The sequence below is a fragment of the Phyllostomus hastatus genome, unplaced genomic scaffold, assembly GCF_019186645.2.
Source record: "Phyllostomus hastatus isolate PE091 unplaced genomic scaffold, TTU_PhHast_1.1 phas_contig_29, whole genome shotgun sequence".
Classification (NCBI taxonomy): Eukaryota; Metazoa; Chordata; class Mammalia; order Chiroptera; family Phyllostomidae; genus Phyllostomus; species Phyllostomus hastatus.
The window spans coordinates 46,649,731-46,675,668 of NW_025333835.1; the positions used below are offsets into that span (position 1 = coordinate 46,649,731).

The following is a 25,938-nucleotide window of genomic DNA, read 5'->3' on the forward strand; positions in this document are numbered from 1 at the left end:
GGGGGGCGGGCGTGGGGGGCGCAGCTGGTGCACGGAGCCCCCTGATGGGTGCACGTGGGCGTTTGTTTTCCAGCGGGGCGGGAATGCTCCTGCCCTCCCACGGACTCACGCGGGAGACCAGTGCCTCAGGCCCACGCTCTTCAACCCGTGCGCCCGGGGAGCCCCTCAGACCGCAACGCCTGACCCCTAGGGCGCCGACCTCTTTTCCCTTAGACTGGAAGAGTTGTCACTGGGTTGCCCAGTGAAAAACACACAGCAGTAGCCGCCTGGCATGAATGACTCGAAATGATACATTTATTTACTTATTTATTTATTTATTTATTTATTTATTTATTGTCAGATCAACAAACAAAAATTGGGGAGGTGTGCTGCAAAAGTTTAATAATTAGCTTACGTGTGCCATGAGACGAAAAAGGTGGAAAACCGCTGTTTTATGTCTATGCCATGATCTACTAAAAATCTGTACTTGTTAGAGTTTGGAACGTCGACACCACATGCTAGAGGCAAGCACGGGGTCGCGAACGGGGGGAGACGCAGCCAACAGCAAACTGCGCAGTCTGCTCTTCGAATCCTGACCCCTAACCCAGACTCTCGGGACCCCTGCCTGCCTCCAGCTGAGCCCGAGGATCTTTCATTCGCTGGAATCCCACCAAATACTTGTTTTGAATAAAAGGCTCCATTTCTTTCTTTCTTTAAAGGAATACCTTGACCAAGTGAATACCAAGGCGAAGTTTTCACAACACAGTTACATTTTCCCTCCTTTATTTTAGGACCAAAAGGAAATTTTAAAGAGAGGAAATGGAGAATTTACATTTTTGGAGATCTTCCTGGATTTCCTTAGCTCTTCCGCACTAGCCTTCTTTGGCCCCTTTCTCACGGGCGACACGCAGCGACACTTGGTGCTCACGGTAACCAAGCGGTGCGTTCTTTCCCGCCCGCCGCAGTGCCGCTTGGCATCTGCCAGCACTCAGAGCGGGAGCTGCGACCGATGGCCACCCCCTCTGAAGTAACAGCCAGGTGTCTTCAAATTCCACATTTAATGCCAGCCATCCCAAGATGTTTAATTTTTTTAAAACCATTACCTAGCGCATATTGGACTTTTAAGACGTTCTATTTTCAGAACGAGGCGGTTGAAGATCTTCCTAAGTCTCCACCCCACTGCGAGGTTTGCCGGGAAAACGAGCCGAGACGCGCAGGTGCAGTATTCTTTATTATACACGGTCGGGTGACGGTGCAAGTGCGCCTCAGAGGGCCAGCCGATACCTAGATGTCACAATCGGAAACATGACTCAAAGGAAGAACCACAGTTCCACTCACCATGAATTTGAACTGATCCTCGGCATACGCCAGGGTTGCCCGATCTTGCCGTACAGTTCGGCTGTTACATCCTAACCGGGAAAGACGAGATTTGGAATGCATGTTGTATTTTGCTCTATTTACTAGATACACACACACACCAAATGTTCAGGACGCATGAAAGTCAGCAGGCACGAAAACTGTAGCAGGTGATACTTATCAAATGCTCGTGTGTGGCTGTGAGGTGTTCCGGTCCCGAGAAGACAATGAAACGGGATTCTAAATGCTACGTTGTATCCCAGCTTTTTCTGACTTACATCGAGTCAAAACAAAGTCAGTGTGTTGAACAGCGACATCTTTGTAGCTCCGAAGCACTGGCAGGTATTACAGTATCATCTAACTAACACTTTTTACATCTCTCTCTTTTTTACAAGAAAAAAAAATAACCACGCCTGAACCACGGGGTAAACGTTCTGGTCTCGTGAGCAGGCCCCACATTGTCACTCCCGGTTGCACGCTGGGCCACGGTCCCCCGGGCACGCTCCGTGCCACGGGGGCGCTTCTAGGCTCGGCCTGTCCCCGAGGCCAGCTGCCCTGGGGAAGGAGGGGGTGACATTTTTCCGGATGGTCTCCTTCAGGGAATGAATGCAAATGAGCCCGTATCTACGTCTGAAACCAAACAGTGCATTACAGCGTCCGACAACTTTTCCCAGTAAAAATAATCATTCAAAAAGGCTGAAACGTGACCTTGTCACGACGACTGAAGGATTCATTCCCTTAACTTGAACCCCTCCGGGCCTGACGCAGACCTGAACCTGGGCTTCTGGTGAGACCCTGGCTGCTGGCCAGGCCCGTGTACCGCTTCCGTCCTCTATTTGTCAAACAGGTGACTCAGGTGTGCGGGGACGTTTTGTCCTGGGCTCCCAACGCTGCGTGGGAGTCACAGGTTTTACAACGTCCCTTGTGAGCCACCAGCGCTGCCGAGTTCCGTGGGGTGCGAGAACGCCGGAGGGGGGTTCGATCCGGAAAGTGGGCTTGCGCTCCGGGTCGGGCGCCAGGAGAACCGGCGGCTCTCTTGCAGAACCGCACTCGTGGGAGGGAGAGTCCCCGCGTTCTCGCCCCTCCCGAGGAAAAGGGGGGTGGAAGGCTGTTGGGAAAGAGACGCAAGGGGAGGGGGAGAGCTGCTGGGGACACGGAAGAAAAGCAGCATTTATCCAAGGAAGCCTCCACTCTTTACCTGCGTGCCCGGAAGAGGGGGGAAGTCGGTTTCCAAACAGAGGTGACTGAGAAATCAGTGGCATTCTTTAGGCTGCAGAAAGGTGGTGTGCTTTGCTTTGCTTTGCAAGCTCTGGAACCTGGAGACGGCCACACAAACAGGGTCCCTGTCAGACCCCGAGCCCCAGAGGGCTGGCTGTCCCTCGCTTACAGTAGACGCCACAGCCCCTGGCGCTGCACCTGGGGCGCACAGGTGCGCCGCCCACAGCACACGAACCAGTGACCTGCGGGGATTTCTAGGCACTAAACAGGCCGCCCAGTCTTCCTGGGAAATGCGGTGTCGCCTATCACGCACAGGAAAGCCCCTGGTAGAGCACACTGGTCGTTAGAGAGGCGACGCTGGCAGCTCACCCGTCTGTCTCACACGCTCCTCTGTACCTGCAGTGCGAGGTGCCGAGAAGCACCTGAGGCGGGCACTGTCGCCAGGAAGAGCTGGGACAGAACGTGTGAGTGAAGAGACCTCTTGAATCACGGAAGTACCATCTGTTACAGGCGTATAATTTCCTTTCTTAAATTATACATTTTTAAGAGGGTGTGCAGTAGTTTTCCGAGCAATACAACGTTTAGTAGGTGGAGCTTATAATACATATACCTAGACGAGAGTACCTGGACATTTGGGGACCCTTCCTCTTTATGCTCCAAAGGCAAACAAGAACATGGTTTTACTGTGCATTTTAAAAAATGTCCCGTTATTCAGTACCACTGTTCTCCAGCAATGACAGAGGTCACAAAATTATTATCGCTCTCCTGGGGAAGGTGTTTCCCAGTACGAGACTTCAGCTCTGTCAGAGGCTGCCAGACTCCAGCCGCAGACAGTCCGCCCTGCCGAGACAGCGAGTTAGAGAATTCACAAACGGGGCCCCAGCCGCGGGCCTCGGTGTTCTCCCGAGGCCTCGCCATGGATCCGGTGACCTGTGAACAGTGAACATTTGCCGACGGGGGAGGGGACCGCGGCCACAGGCTCTGGGACTAGGCGGGTCTCGCCTTGCAGTCTGGGAGCCGACCTCCTTCCATGCTGTTTTCCCTCCTGGCCTGCCACACTGGACTTGCCGTTGTACTCGTTTGCAGCGGGGGGTCAGGAGGCAGCGTACCGTACGCGTCACAGTTTCTCTTTTCCGATCACAGCTCAACTCTGTTTCAAACGAACCGTTAAGATCAGCGCAATCGCCCAGCTGTAAGTATCTCGACTTCAGACATAAAGCTGATGCGGCTTCTCTTACTTAATTGATTGTATTAGCTTGATTTTTTTTTTCTCGCGGATAGCACTAAAGGTGAGGTCATTTAAATTACGTGAGCTGGATTGCTTTGCTTTGTCTGAAAGCGTCCTTTGCTCCAGCGCTGCTGGGACCTGGCCTCTGCTACGCGCACAGTCTTGGCGCGTCTCCGGCGGCCCACACACCACGCCCTTCCCGCCCCGCGCCCCGCAAACACCCCGCACCCTGCGGACCCGGCGGCCTCCCTCCGCACCCGGCGGCCTCCCTCCGCTTCCGCCCGCAGACAGACGCAGCTCCGCGTCTCCCAGGCTCGCAGCGCCTCCCTTCCTGTCGCGCGGCGCTGGCGTCCGGTTAACTAGCAAGCCCCAAAGCAACGGTGACGGTGACAGAGTCGGTGAGCAGTTCGTGTTGTGCGCAGGATCGATACGCGTGCTCGGCCACCTGCCAGCCGCGGCCTGCGGCGGCGTCTGCTCCGCGGGACCGGGGTGGGGGCGACTGTTACGACACGGAGGAGATGGGGTTGTGCGGGGAGCCCATCTGGGTCAGCACCTTGTCCAGCCACTGCAGCGGCCCGTGCAGGTGGATCTCGATCCAGCAGGGCGTGCTCGTGACGTCCTGGCGGTGGTACTCGGCGCCCCAGCCCTGCGAGGCGAGGCGAGAGCGCGCGGTCAGACTGGACGCCCCGCCGCCCCCCCCCCGCCCGTGGAGGCGGAGGCTGGGCATGGCGGACGCCCCGCCCCCGCCCCGCCCCCGCCCCGCCCCCCAGAGCAGCTCCCGGGACCTGAGGAGCCACAGGCCCCCTTCCTGGACCTTCGGGGCAACTTGGCCTTTCTGCGCTCAGCACAGACCAGCTGCGTTTTCCAGCGAGCTGGTCGGTCCCTCCCCGGGCGCACAAGACCAGCTCACCCTCTGGGTACAGCTTCCCAGGATCCCCCCTTCTCTCCTGCAATCCCCGTCCTGCAACCCCCCCATCTCTTCTCCGTTTAAACTCCAACCCTCGGTGAGCCGCCCAGGCGCACGCAGGTCACTGCTGTCCCCACGCCGGTGACTCCGCCATCGCCACCTCCACTGCAGCCTGGCCTCCCGAGGCCCGACTCACCTCACCTCTCGCTGCCCCCTCAGAGTCTCTGCTCGGCTGTGGGACGGACGCCTGGAAGTCACGCTCACCGAAACCGAACTCTGAACCTTGTACCCAAACCGGACCCACCTGCACCTCCTCCAGCTCGGCTGAAGGCGGCTGAAGGCGGACTCCTCTCTCCTTCTCACGTCTCAGAGGGAGGCTGCCCCTGTCCCACCCCACCTGCCTCTCCCAGCGGGCGCGGCCGCCGCCCCCTCCTCTGAGCGTTGCCACAGCCTCCTGACTGGTCTCCCACTCCCGCCTGCAGGCTGGCTGTCCCCCCCTCGCAGCGGCCAGAGCGAGCCCCCAAAGCCCACGTCAGACCCTGAAAACCCGAGACTCGAATCCTTGTGGTGGCTCCCGCCCTCTTTAAAGATCGTATTCATTTATTTTTAGACAGAGGGGAAGGGAGGGAGAAAGGAGGGAGAGGAAATTCCATGTGTGGTTGCCTCTCGAGTGCCCCCTACTGGGGACCTGGCCCGCAACCCAGGCCTGTGCCCTGACTGGGAATCGAACTGGCAACCCTTTGGTTCTCAGGCCTGCGCTCAATCCACTGAGCCCCACCAGCCAGGGCGGCTGCCCCTTCTCTTTAGGGTAAAAGCCAGAACCCTCACTAGGGCTGACGAAGCATTCTGTCCCTGCTGCTGCTCTGAGCTCAGCTGCCCCTGCCTCCTTCTGCCCCCGGCACGACCACCCCAGGCTCCCACAAATTCCTGGGTGTGCTCCCACAGGGCTTGCCCTTCCCGCCTGGGCGCCCACTGCTCCACCCCGAAGGCCCTACGACTCACCCCCCTCTCGCCACCCACCCCTCCCAGCACTCCGACTGACGTCCTTCAGCCCACTCTGCCTCACCTCGTCAAGTTCAACGTCCTTATTGCTGCGGTATCTTGTTAGTTGCGGCCCAGTTAGTTGGAGCACTGTCTCACACACCAAAGGGTTGTGGGTTCGAGCCCCGGTCAGGGCACAAGCCGAGGTTGCGGGTTTGGTCCCCAGTGGAGACATGTATGGGAGGCAACTGACAGATGTTTCTCCCTCACATCAATGTTCCCCTCTCTTTCTCTCTCTCTTTCTCTCTCAAATCGATACACATATGCACAGGTGAGAATTTTAAAAAAAAAAGTATTCTTGTCACTTTATCTTCTGCATGAAAAAAGCCAGATAACTATGGTACCTTAAGTTGTTTTTCCTCCCCAAATATCATGCTTAGGGATGTTCCCATAATCGCCAAACCAGAGATCCTCCCCACAGGGGAGCCCTTCCTGAAAATGATGAAACAAACTTCCAACAAGCCCCCACCGCCCCCCTGCACCCGCCGGCCGGCCCAGGGCTGCGCCACTGGAAGACGTCCCTTTATCCGTCCTACGGCCCCCCCCACCCCGCGCGTGGCCGCGGGCGCCGCTCACCTTCACGAAGCTCATGCGGATGGTGCACATCTTGGTCAGCTCGTAGACGACCTCGAAGCCGTGGTGGACCGACTGGGCGAGCAGCTGGGCGAAGAGCTGGTTGTTGAAGATCTTGAGGCTGCAGCCGCTGGGGATCTTGCAGACGGTGGCCGGGTGGAAGCCGTGCTGGTAGTTGCAGTTCCGGCTCTGCACGAAGATGCTGCTGTCGCTCACGCACTCGGCGTAGACCTCGCCCCCGACGTAGTACAGGTGCACGCCTGCCGGGCGAGAGCAGCCGTCCCGCTCCCGCCCCCGCCCCCTGGCGGCCCCGGGCACGGCGCCGCCCCCTCCCGCTGGCCCCTGCGGCCCTCACAGAGGCCGCCGCCTGCCTGCCTGCCTGCCCTGAGGCTGGCTTCCTCGCTGTCCTCGCTCACAGAGGGGGAAGGGCGTGACCCAAACGCCCGCCGGTGGTAACGGTCACCTGCGTTTTTCCCGTGAGTCTGTTTAACAGCGGGTGGCAGCCCACGCTTACAGTCGGGGCCAGGAGCCAGCAGGTCGGCTCTCCTGCGGGCACCCTTCGTCTGTCCTGTCCTGTCCGTCCGTCACCTGCCCGCTCGCTCCGATGGGGAGCTCGGAATATTAGACACAGAGTGGACACAGGATGTGGAAAACATGCAATGGTCCTTCGGGCGCCCGTACAAATAAAACAGTTAAAACCGGGCACAGGGAATATCGTGGGAAATGTTCACTAAAGTGTATACATTCAAGCCGCTTCAAGAGAAACAACAGCTTAGGTCCGCTGGGAGGGGGCTTCCCCGCCAGGCCCCAGGGAGGCCCCGGCCCATGGGCTGCTGTGCAGGGCCGGCCGAAGAGTCCGTGTGGGTTTTTCCATGAACTAAGAGACATGGTTTTCGTCTTCACCTGTAACTTTATTGATTTTGAGGATGTCGGCTATCTCTGGCTATTGGCTTCTGGTGGGCAGAGGCCAGGGCTGCTGCTAAACATCTTCCGATGCATCAGACAGCCCCGCGGCAACGCATTATTTGGCCCAAATGCCAACAGGACCTAGAAACGTCAGTAACCACTTATGCTACGTGTGATCAGTCACAGCACCTTCTCCATACACTGCAAAATCTTTCCGCATTTCAGTTGCATTTTTACCTTTCTTGAAACAATAAACCATAATATACTGAAAATGTGTGTCTTCTTCCATCTTCAGTATTGAAAAGGCTACACAAAAATTCACCCGTTTTGATGAGTGTTTTTTTAAGTGCACGCCGAGAGGACGGCTGTCACAACGCAATAGAACAAAACTGTGTCAAACGACGTCAAAGACGACTCAGTGCTACCAGAGCCGGCGTAGGGAAGAAACCTGACGGACTTCTGGGCCCCCCAGCAACAACGCCGGGGCGCGGGGCGCCCCAGTCTCTGCCACAGCGAGGGAGGGAGTGAGGACGTGCAACCCCAGCTCCTGGGCCTCCAGAGGCGCCTCTCCCTCCTGCAGGGAGTCAGAGGCCCTCCTCTCCTTCGGGCGTCACCTTGTGCCGCACGTCCGGGTGACTCGAAAACAACTCACAGTCCTTTTTGTCAGTAGTGTCGTCCCGAGTTCCTGTCTGTCACCTCCTCCGTCCTCCGCACACCCACCCGAACCCCGCCCCCCGCCCCTCAGAGGACGGCGCCCCAGTCCCCGGCCCCCGCACCCGGTTCGGGGCCCCGTTACCCTTGCCGATGTGCCGCCGGGTGTTCTCGATGGTGGAGTTCCGGTTCACGTTGGACAGCAGCCCCAGGCAGAAGCGGCTCCGGCTGCTGGACGGGTCGGTGAAGCCGTCGACCAGCACGCTGCGCGAGGCGGCCTGGAAGGTCTCCCCGACGCGGCTGTTCAGCTCGTAGTAGGCCACCGAGCACCAGTGCTGCGGCTCCTCGTAGCAGACGGGCCGCAGGTCTGCGGGGGGCGGGGGGAGGGGGAGGGCGAGTCAGGCCTGGCCTCCACCCGTGAGAGACAGCTCAGTACCCGCACTGCGTGCAGGGTGCACCCCCGGGTGGGGCGCGGCTCTCGCACCAGCTGGGGACGCACCGAGGGCGTGTGGAGGTGACAGAGCCCACTCCGAAGCATCGGACCGGACTCTGAATTACCTAAGGAGGAAACATGACGTCCCCCTGAATAACACAGACTCCCGTTGACTCTGGTGTGCTCCCGGGACACGTAAGTACTCGTGACATAAAAACGTGTTAGGGGTTGCTCTGTGTTTCATTAGGAGATCCGGGAACGTGACGTTTTCACCCCAAAGTCTCAGTTCCATCGCCCAGCGACGCTCAGGGTTCTTCTTTCTCCGTCCCCCACGCCCTGTTTCTGCCTTTCTGCCGACGGCATAGCCTTTCTTCTCTGGGAACGTCCTTGCCGTTCTCGTTCTCGAGTGTGTTCCTTCATGCTGCAGGTTTATGAAACGGGTGAACTGGGGTGCTCGGACCCACAGGAGGTCCTGCGCTCGCACAAGCACCCACTCAGGGATGCCGGCCGTGGGGGGTAAGCTCAGTGTGGTTCCGGCACCGCGAGCAGGTCGGCAGCGCCCGGAGCCCGTTAGGAGGGCAGACCCCGGGGCCCCACGCCAGAGGCAGGGGATGGAAATCTGCGTCACACAAGGGGCTGCGTGTGAACGGGAAGTGGAGTGACATTTCTCTGGTCTACTGTAAGGCACAAATGACATTTTGGAAACGCTCTGTGTACCCCGACTTCTAAGCGCAACCCTCTCAGATTCCACTCCAAATCTGCAGTAAAAACGGCCCTAGCTGGCGTGGCTTAGTGGGTTGAGTGCCAGTCTGCGAACCAAAGGGCCACGGGTTCGATTCCCAGTCAGGGCACAGGCCTGGGTTGCGGGCCAGGTCCCCAGTAGGGGGCGCATGAAAGGCAACCACACACTGATGTTTCTCTCCCTCTCTTTCTCCTTTCTCTAAAAATAAATAAATAAAATCTGAAAAAATAAATCTATAGTAAAAACAGAAATGGCACAAAACCACTAGCCTCTGAAAGGCCCACAAACATCGAGAACTATGGCTCCAAATGTCGGGCTACAATAAAACGTTGCCATGCCCCGGGAGAGAAGACGACGCTGGGGCACGGTGTGGTGCTGGGGAGGGCCAGGGCCGAGGTGCAAACCCACGCCCTCTGCCCCCCCAAACACCTGCCGAAGCGCGCCAGCCCAGCCGGTTCTGATTCGGTTCCGATTTGCCTTATATTCCGGGGGAACAGGAGACCGCCTTGGAGGACAGCGCCGCAGCTGCACAGCCACCTCCGCTGGGCATTCCTGGCCCCGAGTGGCCGCCGGCCGTGGCATCTAGGGCCGGCCACCCCGGGTCCCCGGGGCTCCCGTGACGTGCTAAGACGGGGGTGGCGTGTCCACTGAAAGAAAGCAGGGAAACAAAACTGCCGAACTGACAAGTGTACAGAGGCGGCCTGACCTGGCCTTCCTGGCCGTCCAACCGCTCTGCTCCGTGGACAGTGTTCTCGCGCCGGAGAGACCAGCCGCACGATACGGCCATTAGGACGTGACACCGTGAGTGCCCCGCAGGGCAGGTGGTTGTCCTAACGCCGCACCGAAGCCCTGGCTAGTTCTCCCTCCGGCTCAGGAGTTATCACTGAGTTCAAGTGGCTTCGGGAGGCTGTCACGCCCAGGATGATCGTCCCCACGTGTCCCCACAGCAGGCGAGTCTGCTGCCCGGCTGTCAGAGCAGAGGAGGCCGCCCCTTCTCTGAGACGAGCTTCCTTCCCAGGCCCTCCGCTGCCGTGGGGGCGCAAGGGCCACGGTGCTGTCCCGTCTCTGAGACGGCGCACACCCGCCCCCCGAACTCCGGCCAGCAGAACCCCGAGGCGGACCCCAGTCCCAGGCACGCTGAGGGGGTGCCGCCCCCCAGATAGCGGCTGCATGACAGGACAGCGGTCGTCGTTAGGAAAATGGTGACATTAATATCTTATCGGAAATCAACACCCCCCATGACAGAGCCCCCCGAGGCAGAGGGAAACCCCCCAGCGAGGAGCTCAGAACAGCTGGCCCCTCTGTGCACCTTCCCAGCGACGGCGCAGGGCGGCCTCCCCGCGGGAGTGGAACAGGCCCACGGCCTGAAAACTGCAAGCAGTCCGCCTTTGCTGGACTGTCCATTCAAGTAGCTCTCACACTCAGGGGAGCCAGAGATCACCTGGCTGGGGTGGCTCAGTGGACTGAGTGCGTGCCTGCGAACTGCAAGGTCGCTGGTTCAATTCCCAGTCACGGCACAGGCCTGGGTTGCAGGCCAGGTCCCCAGTAGGGGGCGTGTGAGAGGCAACCACACATTGATGTTTCTCTCCCTCTCTCTCTCCCTCCCTTTCCCTCTCTCTCTCCCTCCCTTTCCCTCTCTCTAAAAATAAATGAATAAAATCTTCTTTTAAAAACCACCAGCGAACTTGTTACAAATGCAGGTTCCTGGTCCGACCCACAGCCGTTGGAGTGTACAGGTCGGCACCCGACCTGGGGCCCCGCTGTTCCTTGCTGCCTCCCCTCAGCTCTGTGTCTGTCGCCCCAGCTCCTCCCCGGGTTCAGGACGCCCGTGCCGCCCACTAAGGAGCGGGTTGGGCTCTCTGCTCGGCACACGGGAGACACCAGGGCCGACAGCGGATGGGGACACACAGTCACGTGACACAGGGTGACCGCTGGAACAGCAGATGTGACATAAGTGGGTGACCATGGTGGGCGGGGGGCAGGGGGAAGAGCTAAATCACTCAGAGGGGACGTGGGTCGACTCCCTCTCTGCCTTCCCACAGGCTCTGAATTCTGTGAAAATGGGGACGGTTTTTATTAACTCTTTAACTTTCCTTCCGCACCCTAGGGCGATGCTCGCGAACAGTTTGAGCTCAGTAAGTATCTGTGAAATAAATGAACATACGAAGGGAGGAAGGAGGCGGATCACGACAGGCCCCCACACACATTTGTACCGTGGGCACGCGCGTGGGCTGGGGTGGCGCCTTCTCACACTGGGGAGGCTGCTGGCATCGCCCCGTCACTGTCGGACTTACACCCGTTCGTAGGTGCGCTCCCCCGCGCCCTGCCGCAGGGCGCTCGCTGCGTGTCCTCCCCTCCCCGGGCTCTTCCCACCCCGCAAACATCTGCTGAGCCCACTGGCCCCGGGGGCTGCCGCGTGCGCGCGCGGGCACTGACCTGAGTGCGGGTAGGGGCTGCCGGGCTCCGAGGGGCTCCCGGGGGACTGCGGGAAGCCGGCGGCGCACGGCGACGGCGGGAACGGCGGCCCGGGCGAGGGCCGGCCCGCGGCGCAGGGCGGCTGCTGGAAGGAGTCGGGGTAGGTGGCGTTGTGCGGCAGCAGGGGCTCGCTGTGCAGGGAGGCGCTGCGGAACTTGGCCAGCAGGCTCAGCTGCGCGTTGTACTCGCTGTGTCGCGGCACCAGCACCGGCGGCAGCACTGCGGGAGAGACGGGGGCGGGGGGGGGGCGGGGCGCGTTAGGGGCGGAGGGCGGCGCTGCGCCCCGCCCCGCGGGCGCGCCCGGGGAGCTGTCGCCTGCAGTCCCCGCTCCGCCCGCAGGGTGGGCTCCTGCGCCTCGCGCCGGCCCGGGGGTTTGTCCCCGCGAGGCCTGGATGGTAGGCGGGGCTCGACGACGAGCACACAGGTCGGCAGAGAACCGTGCGCCGGCCGCGCGGCACACGGAAACTCGAACTCCTGCGACCACAGAAATCAGCGCGGCGCTGTCGCCTGCCGCCGCCGAGTTAGTCCTTCCTGCCTCCCTTTGCCTCCGCCACGAAAGGGCTTTTCTGAAAGCCCAAACAGGGTTCTACTGCTTGCGGTAACAGCATAAGTGAGTCTAAAATGTCCCCCCGCCCCCCGCCCAGGTAACACGTGGAATTATCTAGATGGCCCATCCAGGTGTGGGGCTCCATAGCGCGAGTGAAGTGAAAAAATTCTCCCGAGGCCAATCCACGCTGAAGGCGCCCGATCTCGCCTGATCTGAGAAGCACAAAAACTCCCCCCGTCCTGCCAGAGGGACTGGCGGGCCACGGACAGGTACTCCGGTAAAAGACACGCAGCGAGCGCGGACAGAGGTGGGGGAGGGAAGGTGACCAGCCGCAGGGAACTTATAGACAAAGCCTGCTCGCTCCGCGCGTCCCTGCGGGGTTCCGCACGCGCTTTAAAAAGAGCGAGAGTTTCCTTGACCCCGATTCCACGCGGGAACCGAGGAGTGCACGCCATCCTCGAGGGCGAGCGCCACCCGGAGCCACAAGGGCCGGCGGGGAGAAGGGATTCCGCGAGGGCCCCTGAGGTCTGACCCGCGCCCGGCAGGGCCAGTGCAGACAGAGAAGGGCGCAGGGGCGGGGGGGGGGGCGGACACAGGGAGCACCGGTCAGAGACGCAGCCGCGGGGCGGGGCGTTTCCCAGACCCGGGATCCATCCCTGTCGGACGCGGAAGAAGCCGAGCGCACAGCCCCGCGAAAGTGAACAGAGACGCAGACCTGGTCCCACCCCCCGCACGTCAAACATCTGGACAAGGCGGAGCACCCTGAAAGCCGGGGGGGGGCCCTCCAAGTCACCTCCGGAGACCCGAGAGTCGGACTGACTGAGGCTGCCCCCTCCCCAGTGCAGGGGCGGGGGGGCTGGACGGCGTGGGCAGGGCTCCCCAAGGAAAAATAATTCTCCCCCCCATTCCACAATGCGGACCAACAGAATTGCCACCCCCCCCCCGAAAAAACCCATAAACTATAAACCAAAACATAAACATTAAGGATGGAGGGGAGGGTGCAACATAAATCAGCCGAACCCTCACCTCCTACGTTGTTAGTGAGTGGATGAAATTACCTGAAGGAGATAAATTTGGGGACGGACGTATCAGCGTATCCCTGGGGTTATTTCTGTACGTCGTGGTAACACCAGAGGGGAGGAGAGGAAGAACTAAGCAGGAATGACTAAAGAGGCCGCCCCCGGAGGTGGACGGGGTGACCCCCACTTTTTAACCACACTCTCGGCGGCTTACCGCCCGCAAGTGTCTGTTAAAAACTCCCGTAACAAGTCAAGGTCTCCAGGTCAAGGGGGACAAGGGCACCGACCGCAAAGCCAGCCCCTCACCTGCCGGGGTGCATGCGTCCCGTTCTCAGTGGGCAGTGACTGTCAGGCCTGCGCGAGGGAAGTGCCCTCAGGTCAGCCCGGTGACCGGGACCTTGGGGACCAAACCGGCCCGGCGAGCATGACGGAGACCCCCGACTCCTCCCCGTGAGAGGCCCTGCTCCTGCCCACCGCCTCTGACACCACACAGTGGACGCCGTCCTTCACCACGCAAACGTGACCCGGGCCAGAAGCCCCCGCATTTCCTCCTGCGGGGTGCCCCAGGACTCCGCAGGGAGGAGCAGAGGACCTGCCCGTGAATCGTCTGACAGTGTGGGGCTCGGAGCGCGAACCACAGAGTGCTTCTCCGCCAGGCCGTGTCTGCGTCTCCGTCAGGATGCGAGCAGAGTTCCAGGGAGCACTGGACGGAGCCGGCCTGGGTCACCTCGGGGACTTCCTCGTCCCGGGGGGGACCTGCAGAATGCCTCCCAGCCCGCAGCCCGCCGGGCGAGGACCGCGGAGGGCGGAGCCCCTCGCCCCGACCCCCTTGGGCGCAGAACGGCCGCACCCCAGAACAGAAGGACTGTGTCTTCCTTTCTGGAGACCGACAGCTGGATGCTGTGCTCTTAGCGTCAGGGGGAAACCAAGGGCCGGGGGGCTATTTGCCCAGAAGGCTGATCCTATCGTCCCCCCACTTGGCCAGACCGTCGGGGCCACGCTAGACCCGCGCCGATCCCACACTTAAACACTTTCCCCCCAAACACAGCCGTCATCGTCCACGAGGGCTGCCACAACACAGAGACGGCTTGTCAGCCATGGACACGAATGCCTCGCAGGACTGGAGCCGAAGTCCAAGGTCAGGCTGAACCTGGCGAGGGCCCTGTCCTCTCGCTGCATCCTCACTGTGCCCCCCAAGCGGCCTCTCAAGTTAATAAGGGCGCCAGTCCCAGGCTGAGGAGCCCTGGTCCCACCTCGGCCTGGCCACCTGGACAGAACCGTCTCTGGATGGACACGCCCCTCCCCGGGGCTCACTGCCAGCCCTCAGGTCTTCCCTGCCTCCTGCCCTCCACCGGTGCCCCCCTCCTCCCGGGCCTGGCATGCCCCCGCCCCTCCCCAGCTCCTCTCCCCCCCCCTGCCCCCCCCCCACCCCGCCCGCAGGTCCCGGCGACGACTCACCGGGCGTCTCCACGCGGCGGTAGTGGTAGGGGTTGATGCACACCTCCTTCTGCTTGGAGCCGAAGGGGAACTCGCAGCACTCGAGCGCCTTCAGCTCGTGGTGCGACTGCAGGTCGGGCCAGCGCCACACGCGGCAGTAGATGACGTGCGGCAGGCCCTTGCGGTGGGACACCTGCAGCCGCCCGTCCAGGGAGCGCGGGATGGTCACGCACCTGCTGGGCTGCCCCGGGCAGCTGAGGGCGCGCTCCAGCTCGTCCATGGCCCCCTTCTTCTTCTTCAGCTTCTTCACCAGCGCGTCCACCGCCTTCTCCGCCCACTTCTCCTCCTCATCGCCCTGCTTCCAGCCCAGCAGCCGCTTCACGGCCGGGCTGGTGAAGGAGAAGAGGGAGCTGATGGGCGTGCCGGGGTGCATCGGGGGCGGCGGGCGGGCACCGGGCACTCGGGGACCGGGCGGGCGCCCCTCACGGCCGGCAGGGCCTCGGGGCCGGAGGCCGCAAGTGACCCTCCATGGGCGTCCCGGGTCTTCCTCGTCCTCGGGGACCGGCGGGGACCGGCTCAGGCTGGGCAGCGGGTGCACCTTCTCCTGAGCCCCGGAGCGGGCTGGCTAGCTCTGAAACCCAAGACAGGACTGACGTTAGCTTCCTCAGGGTCATCTTCAGCAGAGGTTGGAGGTGCACAGGAGGGAGAGAACATTCTTCAGGTGTTTCGGATTTGAAAGTCAGCCCATGAGTGAGTGCGTGAATGAGTGGGACGACAGATCAATAAATAAAAATGCAATAATAAGCCCTGGCTGGCGCAGCTCAGTGGATTGAGCGCGGGCTGCGAACCGAAGTGTCGCAGGTTCGATTCCCAGTCAGGGCACATGCCTGGGTTGCAGGCCACGGCCCCCAGCAAACGCACACGGATGTTTCTCTCTATCTCCTTCCCTTCCCTCTCTGAAAATAAATAAATAAAATCTTAAAAAACATGTAAGAATAAATATACAATTTTTTTAAAATGCAATGATAAACGTAAGGCACACCCTCCATCACCGGGCTGCATCTGCGGCCGCCGCTGGGCGCCCCGCGCCGAGGCAGACCGAGGAGAGAAGGGGCGTGAGGACTGGAAAGTTACCCTTCTTCGCTTGGCAGTTTGACTCGCTCTGGGTTTTATTTGGAAAGGTTGATGCTGTGGCTTAACAACCGTGAATTTACGAAGCGGAGCCGGTCGCCGCATCCAAGCTCTGCTTGTCTGACCGAGACAGGCGCCCGGGATGCAGCGGCCGGAGCGCGGGGCCGGCGCCGCCAGCAGGAGTCTCGGGGCGGGGCCGGCGGGATTCCCGCAGCGCCCCGACTTCTGCTTACTTTCACACGGGTTTGTTATGAGTAAGTTCTGGCATAAATCTTTAGCTTAGCTTGGTGGTAGAAGAAACTTTTTGTTAATCTTTACCCGAGGACATATTTATAGAGAGAAAGGAACAGAAAGAGAGAGAGAGAGACAGAAACACAGACTCACTGCCTTCCGTCCCCCTCGGCGGGGTCGAACACCGAGGCACGTGCCCTGACGGGGGATCGAACCCACAACCCTCTGGTGTACGGGAAGACGTACCAACCAGCTGAGCCACCCGGCCAGGGCTAGAGGAAAGTTTTTTATAAAAATGTTAAACTAAACACACCTTTTAAAAAATCTCTGTCCTCGCGTGGCCCACGTCCACCTGTCACTGACGTTCTGCGGCACACTGAAAAAATAGATTTTTTTTTGGCCAATCTGACACCCACACACACACAAGGTGTCACTTTGGTTCATTCACACCGACAGCTCCTGTCCCGTGGGCTGCTGTCGCTTTTCATTGGGCGGTCGGAGGGAGGAGAGGCCGGCGCCCCGGCTGAGCAGCCCGGTGGCGTGTGCACCCCGGGTTCCCGAGCACCGGCTGGCAGCCGAAGGCCCAGGTCAGCCCCCTCCGCAGCCCCGCTCTCCGAGGGGAGCCCGGACCCCGGCAGCCCGCTGGCCGGCGGCTTGCGCCCTCCGCCCAGCGCTGACTCAGCGAGGCAGGCCGGTTCTCTGACAGTGGTATCGGGGGGCATGGAAGGACATCCTCTTCTAAAAATAACATTTGCTTATACACTGAGAAAAAGGGAAACGTGCAAGTATCTCTGGAAAGATTATTATTATTATTTTGATCTCAGAGAGCAAGGTCGGGGGAGAGAGAGAGAAACATCCATCCAAACCAGGCTCTGCTCGGCCCGGCCGCCCCTTGCCTTCTCGGCCTCTCCCGGCCCCTCCTCCTGTGCCCTCCGCACCCCCCACCCAGGGCGGGCCGGAAGCCCCTCCCCGTGGCCGCAGGCGCGGCAGGGACGGCTGGCCCCTCGCAGCTGCTGGGGACCCGCGGGGACGGGTGCCTCTCGCAGCGCACGCACTCCCCGGTGTGTGTCGTTTGCTGGCCCGAGTCGCCAGCTCCTTCCGCCGGCCACGGGCGGCCCAGATGCCCGGTCCACGCCGCGCCCGCGAGGGGCACCGGCCGCGTCCGAAACGCCGTCAGCTGTCGCTTCGGGACGCCCTGAGCATTCAGCCGGGCGCCTGCCCTGCGGCCCCTGCGACCCCTGCGAGAGGCGGCTGGGACTCCGCACGTCCCTTCCAGGGGCCGGACTGGACACGCACCCCTCCCCCCACGCGTGTAACCACGTGTCTGGGCGGCGAGGTCACGGAGAACACCCACATGCCCAGGGATGCCTGCGGGTGCTCCCGGGAGAGAGGCAGCGTTTGAGATGGCTGTTAGAAACTGGTGTGTGGGCCGTGTTTGCGGTCAGGGGTGTGTGCGCGTGCGTGTGTGTGTGTGTGTGTGTGCGTGTGCGAGGCTGAGAGCCGAAGGCTGCCGGGGGGAGGGAGGCACCCGGGGGAGGGGGGTCACGGGTTCCCTGTGTGATGCTGTCCGGGCAGCGCGGGGTCTTCACGGGCACAGACGCCCGTGCGGCAGCAGCAGCGCGGACGTGGGTGTCAGGGTGTCAACCTCCGGCTCGCCGGGTGAGTGTGGCCGCTCTGAAGCCTCATCCTAGTTCAGTGTGCCTTCTCCTCGCCCTCTCAAAAAAGATTGTGTTTATTTTTAGAGAGGGGGAAGGGAGGGAGAAAGAGAGGGAGAAAAACATCCACCGGTTGCACCCCGACCTGGGACGGAACCCCGATCCTGGGCATGTGCCCCGACCGGGAATCGAACTCACAACCTGTCACTTCGCGTGACGACGCCCAACCCACTGAGCCACCCGGCCAGGGCTGTCTCCACTCTGTTTCAAACACCCTTCGATTATGTGAGTCTCCTGCTCAGACTCTTTACTATTTCCCCTTGACCACGGGTTAACATTTAATTGCGCTCTCTGCCTACAGATTAAAATCCAAGTGCCCAACGCTCCCTTCCGCCTCACCCCACAAAACACGGACCTGTCCATCTCTGGGGAGCAGAAGGGGGCCGGCGGAAGGAAGAGACTAAATTCGTCGAGAATCCGTGGTGAGCCAGGCACGGGGGTAGGTGCTGGGGGGAGTTGCCAGACGGGGAACAGGCGCGTCACTACAGGTGCTCTCAGCAGCCTCTGGGGGTGGGGGGGGCTTCCCGCAGGAGGGAAACGGGAGCAGGGGAGGCTGAGGGGGAGCAGGGGATGGGGGACTGTTCCTTCCAACACAGCAGTGCACCCCCGGCCTCGGCACCACCTGTCCCCACTGCGAGACCCTCCGTTCCCCGAACGCCTTCCAGCCCCCCTCTGTCCACGGTCCGGCACCCCACTCGGGGCCGTCCTAACTCCCAAACTTCCCACACAGTGAAAACGGGGTTCGACCCAGGAAACACAGAGAGAACTCCAGTGCAGATTGCAGTTTCTTTTTTGCACAAAGAATCGCCACAGTCTTGGGCGATGACCACTCAGAAGTTTGCTTTCCTGACCTCGCGCCCGATCCGGCCGGGTGGCAGCTGGGACGCCTGGACTTGGTCCTCCCGCTTGGTTTTGTGTGGTCCCCGGGGCCAGAGTGAGTCGCGGTTGAATGAACAATTTCTGTAAGCCCCCCGAATTGACAAGTTCCCCTTTCTAGAGCAATTATTTCATCCCCCCAAATTCACAACATGTCAAGACCTGAACACACAATCAATACAACGTTTTGAAAGTAACTAAAAGTGCACGGTGCACTGAAGTTCGGTCCTGACGGCAGAAGGAAGGTGCCCCCCCACCCCACAGAAAGCACAGCCAGGCACCCGCCTGCCGCCACTGCTGGCGAACAGCGACTCCGCCGTGTGCGAGCTCACGATTAACCAGTGAGCCTGGGGGCGCGCTTGTGTACACAGACCTGTGTCTTGGAGAAGCATCTGATCCGACTTCTAAGGACGCCGCAGTTCTATCAGCGGAGAGGGAGGGAGCGAGACAAACGCGTCCACAAGGGAAAGGAAACGGCTCGAGGCACAAAACCCTTTTAGCTTCCAGCGCATCCCCACGTCCCACGTCACTGTCTCTCCAGGGTCGCCCGTCTCATCGGTAACAACCACTCGGCGCGGCACTCACTGTCGGTCCCCTGAAGGACAGGTCGGGCTCACGTCTGTGTCGTCCAGAGGAAACTGCAGGTCATTTCCACGGGGGGGCGGCGTTCTGGGTGTGACGGATTCCCTGGCCAGCCCGTGAGGTCCCTCTGAACTCCGACAGGCGGCCCCTCCCACGGCCACCCCTGGCCCGGCCACGCGGCGTCTGCTCTGGGCCCCGCCCCACCCCCGCCCCCACCTGCCTGGGCGCCTGGAACCCTCGCCGCTGCCGGAGGACACCCGCTCTCCTTCCTCGTCCGGCCAGACGCCGGGGCTCCGGGCGCGAGTCCTCGCGGAGAAAACAGCGAGATAAATGCAGAGAGAGCCAGAGACGTCGTCCGGTGCCCCCCCACGGGAAGGACGCCCACGCAGTCTGCGGGTCCTCCCCTGCGTTATGTTCAGAAACGCGTTGCTACGCGGTGGGTTCCGCCGAGACGCGAGGATCCCGGCCGCGGCGGCAGGCGGGCCCCGCCCCCTCCACCCAGCTCTGCCCGGGAGACGCCCGCGCGTCTGCCGGAGCCCCCGGGCGCGGCCCACAGGCGCTCCGACAACCCCCTCCGAGGCTTTCGGGAGCCAGCCCGACCCACGTTCCCAGGCCCGTCCCCTGCCCTGCCCAGCTCACAATCCCTGCATTTCGTAAAAACGGATCAGAAAGTTAAAAAGGGACGGCCTCGTGGCCCAGCAATCCCTCTGCTGGGAAGGGGGCCCGAGAAGCCCGGGACGTGGGAGGAAAGAATACGCACCCTGCGTCCACGGGGGCGCTGTTCACAGCCGGCAACCTCCGCGAGCAGCCCGCGTGCCCAGCGGCAGATGAGCGGACAAAACAGCGGTGGGACGTGTACTCGGTGGAGTACTACTCGGCTGTCAAAAAGAAGGGAGTCTTACTACTCTCGACGGCACGGACGGGCCTGGGGAGCATGATGCTCAGTGGCATAAGCCAGTCGGAGAGAGACCAGTACCGCGCGATCTCACTCGCACGTGGGATCTCGTGGACACGATGGGCGGAAACAGACTCACCGACGCAGGGATCAGACTGGCAGGTGTCAGAGGGGAGGTGGGGGGGTTTGGGTGAAAAAGGGGAAGGGATTAGGCAAAAAAAAAAAAAGAAAATCTGAAGACACAGGCAACAGCGCGGTGATTCCAGAGGGGAAGGGGGAGGGGGAGGGAGGCGAGGGGAAGGGGGGACAGATGGTGGGGGGAGGGGACTGGACTTTGGGGTGAACACACAACACAATACACAGATGATGTGTGATAGCACTGCACCCCTGAAACCTATATAATTTATTAACCAGTGTCACCTCAATAAACTCAATAAAAATTAAAAAAAAATTTGAACCAGCAAAAAGAAATCATCAAACATCTAGTCAGTGCTCTTCAAACACAACAACAACAACGCACAGACGCGGGACAGGCAACACCCCCCTCCCCCGCCCACGGGGCGAGTCTGCGTCTGGCCGGCCGCCAGGGGGCGCGCCAGAGCAGAGGGCAGACCTCGGCCCGAGGGAGGGGCGCCCGGCTGCGGCTGCGGCTGCGGCTGCGGCTGCGGCAGGGGGCGCGAGGCCCGAGGCCCGAGGTCCTCGCTGCCTGGCGGTGGGCATTCGGGGTGGGCGGGTTTCAGCCGCCACGACCCCCGGGCGCAGAAGCGAGCCTGCGCCCCGCGCCGAGGCCGAGAAGAACCCCGGCCGCAGCCCCCTGCCCCACCGCTCGGCCGGCCAGGCTGCCCCTTCCCTGCGGGCAGGCCGGGAGACTTGCACACGAAACGTGGGGTCGGCTTCTGCGGGGCTGCGGGTGGGCAGGGGCCTCGGGAGGAGACCCCACGGCCTCGGGAGGAGCCCTCAGCTCCGGCTCCACACCCGCTCCCTGAGAAACGGGCATCAGGACCCGTCCCACGGGAAACCCCTTCGGATTCCATCTCCGAGTGGACCGCGGGTTCCACGGCGGGGGGGGGGGGGCGCGGAATGAGCACCTGCGGACCGGGAGGGAGTGACAGGACGGCGGGGACGTGGCGGCCCCTCCCCCCACTGCAGAGACGGGGGGAAATCAGCACGCGAGCAACTCATTCCGGGACCTGGCGTGGCGAGAGTGGAAAGTGCCAGGAGTCACCGCCCCTCCCGGGGGGCAGGCCCGGGCCGGGGTCACCGGAGAGAGGCCTGTGAGGGCCGCACCTGCCCAGGGTCAGACCCCACGAGGGGGAGACTGAGTCTGAGGATCCGGTGAGGGGACCTGGTGGGGGGGGCGGGGGGAGCAAGGCTTTCAGGCCCTGGTGCGAGCACAGGTGAGTGAGGGTGCAGGCCTGCCGAGAGCGGGGTGTGGGGGGGGGGGCGGGGGGCGGGGTTAAGTTCCCACTTCGCAGCATCAGACGCGGGAGCAGTGGGCAGACAGGCCCGCGGAGGCCCCGGGGTCAGCCTGAGGCCGGCGGCAGGGCGGGCAGGGCCAGCTGCTCAGGGCAGCTGGGTGGGAGGCCAGCGTGGGTGGGCCTGCTAGAGGAACGGCACCTTTCGTGGGCGGGGCGGCTCCGAGTGCTAGCAAAGACCTGGAAACCTCAACGACCTTCGTTAGCACGTGTTTCCGGAGAGACCGGGCTTACAGAGACACTTCAAAAGGTCAGCTCATGGCCCAGCGATAGTTGTTTCTATCGTTAAGCCCCTTCCTCATGGCATGGACTAGGCTAGGGGGAAAACCACAGACGGGCTGGGAAGTTTACTGTGGGCTTTTGATCTGCCTTAGACTAATCTTTCCACTCACCAGCAACGGTAACCAAGGGAGGTAACCAAGGGACCGGAAGCCCAACAGCCTGGAACTATAAAATTGTAACTATTTGAAGAGCTTCATGCTTTCACTGCACCATCCACCGTTTCCTGCTGGACACCGCCCGCCCGGCTCCAGAGCCCCCACTCACCACCATGCCGGCGACACACAGAAAATCTGCACCGAGCCTCACGGGGCTGTGCAACTGCATGCGGTGCATTTTGCAAATTAAACAAAACAAAACAAAACAAAACACCTTCCTTGTTTTCCGTAACCTTTATCTTCCCTTAAGTCAGAATACATGTTGTGGGTCAGTGCCATTTCAGACGTATGAAGACAGAATGTGATGGAATTGCTGGTTTTTTGTTTTTCGCCCTATGTGAGCTGGTCAGCAGCCGAAGGGCCACAGTGACCACGTACTGGACACTCGCTCTCCACTCAGGCAGAGGAAGTGCACGCTCACTAACCAGAAGGAAAACTATCTGTGAAACTGAAGGGAAATGTTTCCATATTGATGAAATAACTTCCTGACTGACCTTTTTCTCCTCCCCCCGATGCGCGGTGAGGACGGATACACGAGGTTACCGGTTGTTTACCCACCAGCAGACGCCCTTGGCGCGGCTCCCCTAAAACCCAAACGGCTCCCCTGCCCCTCCTGGCCAGGGGCCAGTCCGAGTCACAGGAGCTGACTTCTCTGCGTGATTGCCGGTCACTCGTGAACTGGGCACTGAAGGGGAAAAGAAGATTTGAAGAAAAGTCGAGCAGCTCAGGCCAATGTGAAAATACTGATGGCGAGTGTGTGAGCGTTGTCAGGCACCCAGGGCTCCCCTGGAATTTGTGTACAGCTTGGACTTGCAGTCAGCGCTGTGCTGACCTAGAAAACGAGCTCGCTCTGCTCCAGGAGCTGTTGGCACCCCCCGGAGCCCCGCTGGAAACCCACGCCGGGGGCGGGGGCACCCCGACAAAGGCAGCCAGTCGAGCAGGAGGGCAGGGGGTGGCGGCCCCCCCCCCCAGAGGGAGGCCGGGGCTGTCTGTCTGCAGAAGACGGCTTCCCTGCCCTCAGGGAAGGCGGCTAGGACCGCTGGAAGCTGTTTTCATTATTTGAAGCCTCTGTCACATTACAGTGAACATGCCCCTTATTTATAAACGATGACATCACCTCCTCATCTGCAGTGTCCTCGGATGTAGAGCCGCGGGCTGGAAAGGGCTCCAAAGCCCTGCTCCCCGGCTCCCGCGGGCACAGAGACTGGGGGAGTGACTCGTCCACCGCCTGGAGTTCGGGGAATGTGTCTGGGCTGTCCTGTTACTTCCTCCGTAAATACAGATCACTATTTTTGAAATGTAAACACCCTGCGGCAGGCCCTCCCGCCCCCCCAGGAGCCCTAAGGCAGGGGGTAAGCCTGCCCCCCCCCTCAGCCACCCAGGGGGTCCTTCGAGCACAGGTCATGACCCAGGAGGCGGCGTTGGTAGATGCCTGTGGGTTCCCGGTTACCCTCCATTATTCCCACTGAACCCCGCTTCCCAAAGATCGCCCCGGAAGTCAGGCAGGGCGCTGACACGGGGCCGGAAGGCAGGATGCCGGGAAAGCAAGCCCACGGGCCCCTGGCCGGGTGGCTCGGTTGGCTGGCTGGAGCACGGCGGGCACGCCAAGACCGCAGGTTCGATCCCCCATCAGGGCGCAGACAACCAATGAACGCACCAGTAAGTGGAACCACAAGTCGATGTTTCTCTCTCTTCCTTCTTGTCTCTCTCTAACATCAATAAATAAAAACTGAAGAAAAGAGAGAGAAAAAGCAGCAAACCGCAGTGCCCTGAGGGTGTGCGTGCATCTGACTTGTGAATTGCTGGGTAAAGAGTCCACACGCAAGTTTATTCCGAAGCTGGATTTCACACCGTTCGCAGGTCACTTCTCAGGAGCGCCAGCTCCCGCCCGGGAACTCGGCAACGGGGTGTTTCTCCACGACCCTTTCCCGTCCCCCCGGGAGGCAGGGGCGGCGGGCGCCGCAGCGGGGAGACTCGTCAGCGACCGGCCCTCCAAAGAAACCCTTCCCTGCGCCCCTCCTTCCGTCTCAAAGCCGGCGTCGCCGAGTCTCCTGCGCCCGCTCCCCGCTCGCCCCCGCCCCTCCGCCGGCGCTGGCACCGAATGGCAGGCGCAGGAAAAGACAAACATCCAGCTCCCGAGGCGGCCCCGGCGCTCGCCCGGAGACGCCGAACAGCGCTCCCAACGCCCCGTCCTCCCCCCGCGCCGCGGCGGTAAGCCGAACCCTAACGCCTCGGGCCGGCTGGGGCGCGGTCGGCCCCCTCCCCGGTGTCCCACTGCAGCCCCCCGCCCCCGCCCCCTTTAGCCGCGGCGCTCGGTTACTCAGCCGGAGTCTGGGTCTCGGCGGCGCCCGGGGCGGGGAGCCGAGAGCCAGAGCACGTCCCTGCCCGCACCCTGGGCCCCAGCCCCGCACGGCCCGCCCTCGCCCCCCCCCCACCTCCCCGCTGCTCGACGCGCCTCCTCTGACAGGTCCCAGGTGCCCGCAGCCGGGCTGCGGCCTCGGGGAGGGCGCGCGCCACTCCCCGGAGCGGCCCCCTCCGGCCCCTTGCCCCCCGACTCCCAGCCCCCCGCCCCCCAAACAGGCGCGCCGAGAAGTCGGAGATGGAAAGCACAAAGAGCCGAGCCACCCACCACCAGCCCCGGAGACTTCCCCGCGGTGGGAAACTTAGCCGCGCACGCACACACGCGCGCACGCCCCGCGCGCACCGCGCACCGCGCACCGCTTACCTGTCCCCGAGTGGCGCTAATCCCCCCCGCCCCGTCCGGCGGTCCCCCGCCCTGCGGTGGGTCCCCGCAGCCCGCTCCGCGCCGTGCACTCCCGGCCTGGCTGCGCGCGCCCGGGGCGGCGGGGACCGGATCAGCGGCCCCAGCCGGCGTCAGTCAGACTGGAGCCGCCGAGCCTCCGCGCCCGCATTAGTGCGCCGACCTGGAAGGCCGCCAGCAGCCCAGCTCCCTGCCCGCCCCGCCCGCCGCGCGCCGGTCTCCGGGGGAGCCCGCGCCGGGGGAGCGCCGCCCGCCCGGCCACGTGCGCGGAAACTGGAGGTGGGGGCGCCTCGCGGCGGCCGGCCCGGTGGACCCCTGCCCTGCTGTCCCCGCGTCCCCAGGTGGAACCGCGGGGTCGGCCGGCGTTGGTCACCGCCCCGGGGACTTTTTTCTACCTGGAGCCGGAGGCCAGAGGAGGGTGGCCACCAGAAGGGATGAAAGGCCGGCACCTGGGTTTGGAACCGCCCCCCCCCCCACGCCTAGCCCTGCCACTCCCGATGGCCACTTGCCGAGTGTGCCTCGCCAACTCTGCAGTCCAGGGGCCCCCTCGCCCGCGGACCGTGCCCCCGCACTCCGTTTGCGTGGGTGCAGGCAGCAGAGTCCCTGATCGCTCCGAGTGGTGCGTGGCGATGGAAACAAGTCCCAGAACCGTGCGACTGTCGTGTTTTTACGCGTATTTATTTGTTAAGTCATTAAGATACAATATTCTCTATTCTAATAGACAACCGGCGGGCATGGGGCGACGTTAGCGTACAACCGGCTGCGTGGCCTGGCTGCCCCCTAGGCGGCCCGCCTTTTGAGGTCACCGTGGGCCCTGGAGAACCCACTCAGGGAACCCCGGACTGATGGCCTCAGGGGTCCGGTGGGCCAGGGGCTCTCCACAGACGCGGCCCTCACTGTAAGAGGTGGAGGTAGAATAAAGCGCGTAGGACAGCGTTCCCTTTGCTCCTGTGCCTTGAAAAACCAGTCCTGTCCATGGCACTCCTGAAAGGTCAGCGCCAGGCCTTGCCCTTGACCCCACGCAGTTCGGTTCTCTGAGCACCGCGTTCTCTTCCCGGAGGGGGGGGATGGCAGGTTTGTGCTAGCTCCCAGCTGTAGCTGAGTGATGGGCTGGTTTAAGACAGCGTTTGGAAGAGGACCTTAAACCTGAACAGAGAAAATCGTCTCTCTGGCCCCGGCCCGCAGACCCGGGCCGACCACGGAGTTCAGTTTGAGGTCGCTGTGCGTGGGAAGCACCAGGAAACGGCTGCGAGGGGGCGCGTGGTGCGTGTTTTATTGCGGGTAAGCTAACGAGGTCCTCAGAGCTGAAGCCACTCAGAAGTG

General features: G+C 61.9%; 1 protein-coding gene across 3 annotated transcripts; it reads right to left on the reverse strand.

Annotated features, from left to right (window-relative positions):
• Positions 1–297: 297 nt before the first annotated feature.
• Positions 298–24,736, reverse strand: SMAD9 (SMAD family member 9). 3 transcript variants are annotated; one of them, XM_045838869.1, is made up of 7 exons: positions 24,580–24,736; positions 16,188–16,250; positions 14,534–15,143; positions 11,471–11,728; positions 8,011–8,226; positions 6,306–6,562; positions 298–4,427 (listed from the first exon to the last, which is right to left on the reverse strand). In XM_045838869.1, exons 3-7 carry the CDS (start codon positions 14,943–14,945, stop codon positions 4,284–4,286), a joined length of 1,287 nt encoding a protein of 428 aa, XP_045694825.1. In that variant the 5' UTR covers positions 14,946–15,143; positions 16,188–16,250; positions 24,580–24,736; the 3' UTR covers positions 298–4,283. The 3 variants fall into 3 exon arrangements, with proteins under 3 accessions (XP_045694825.1, XP_045694823.1, XP_045694824.1); XM_045838867.1 differs by having other exon boundaries at positions 8,005–8,226; XM_045838868.1 differs by lacking the exon at positions 16,188–16,250 and having other exon boundaries at positions 8,005–8,226; positions 24,580–24,734.
• Between the last annotated feature and the right edge of the window lie 1,202 nt (positions 24,737–25,938).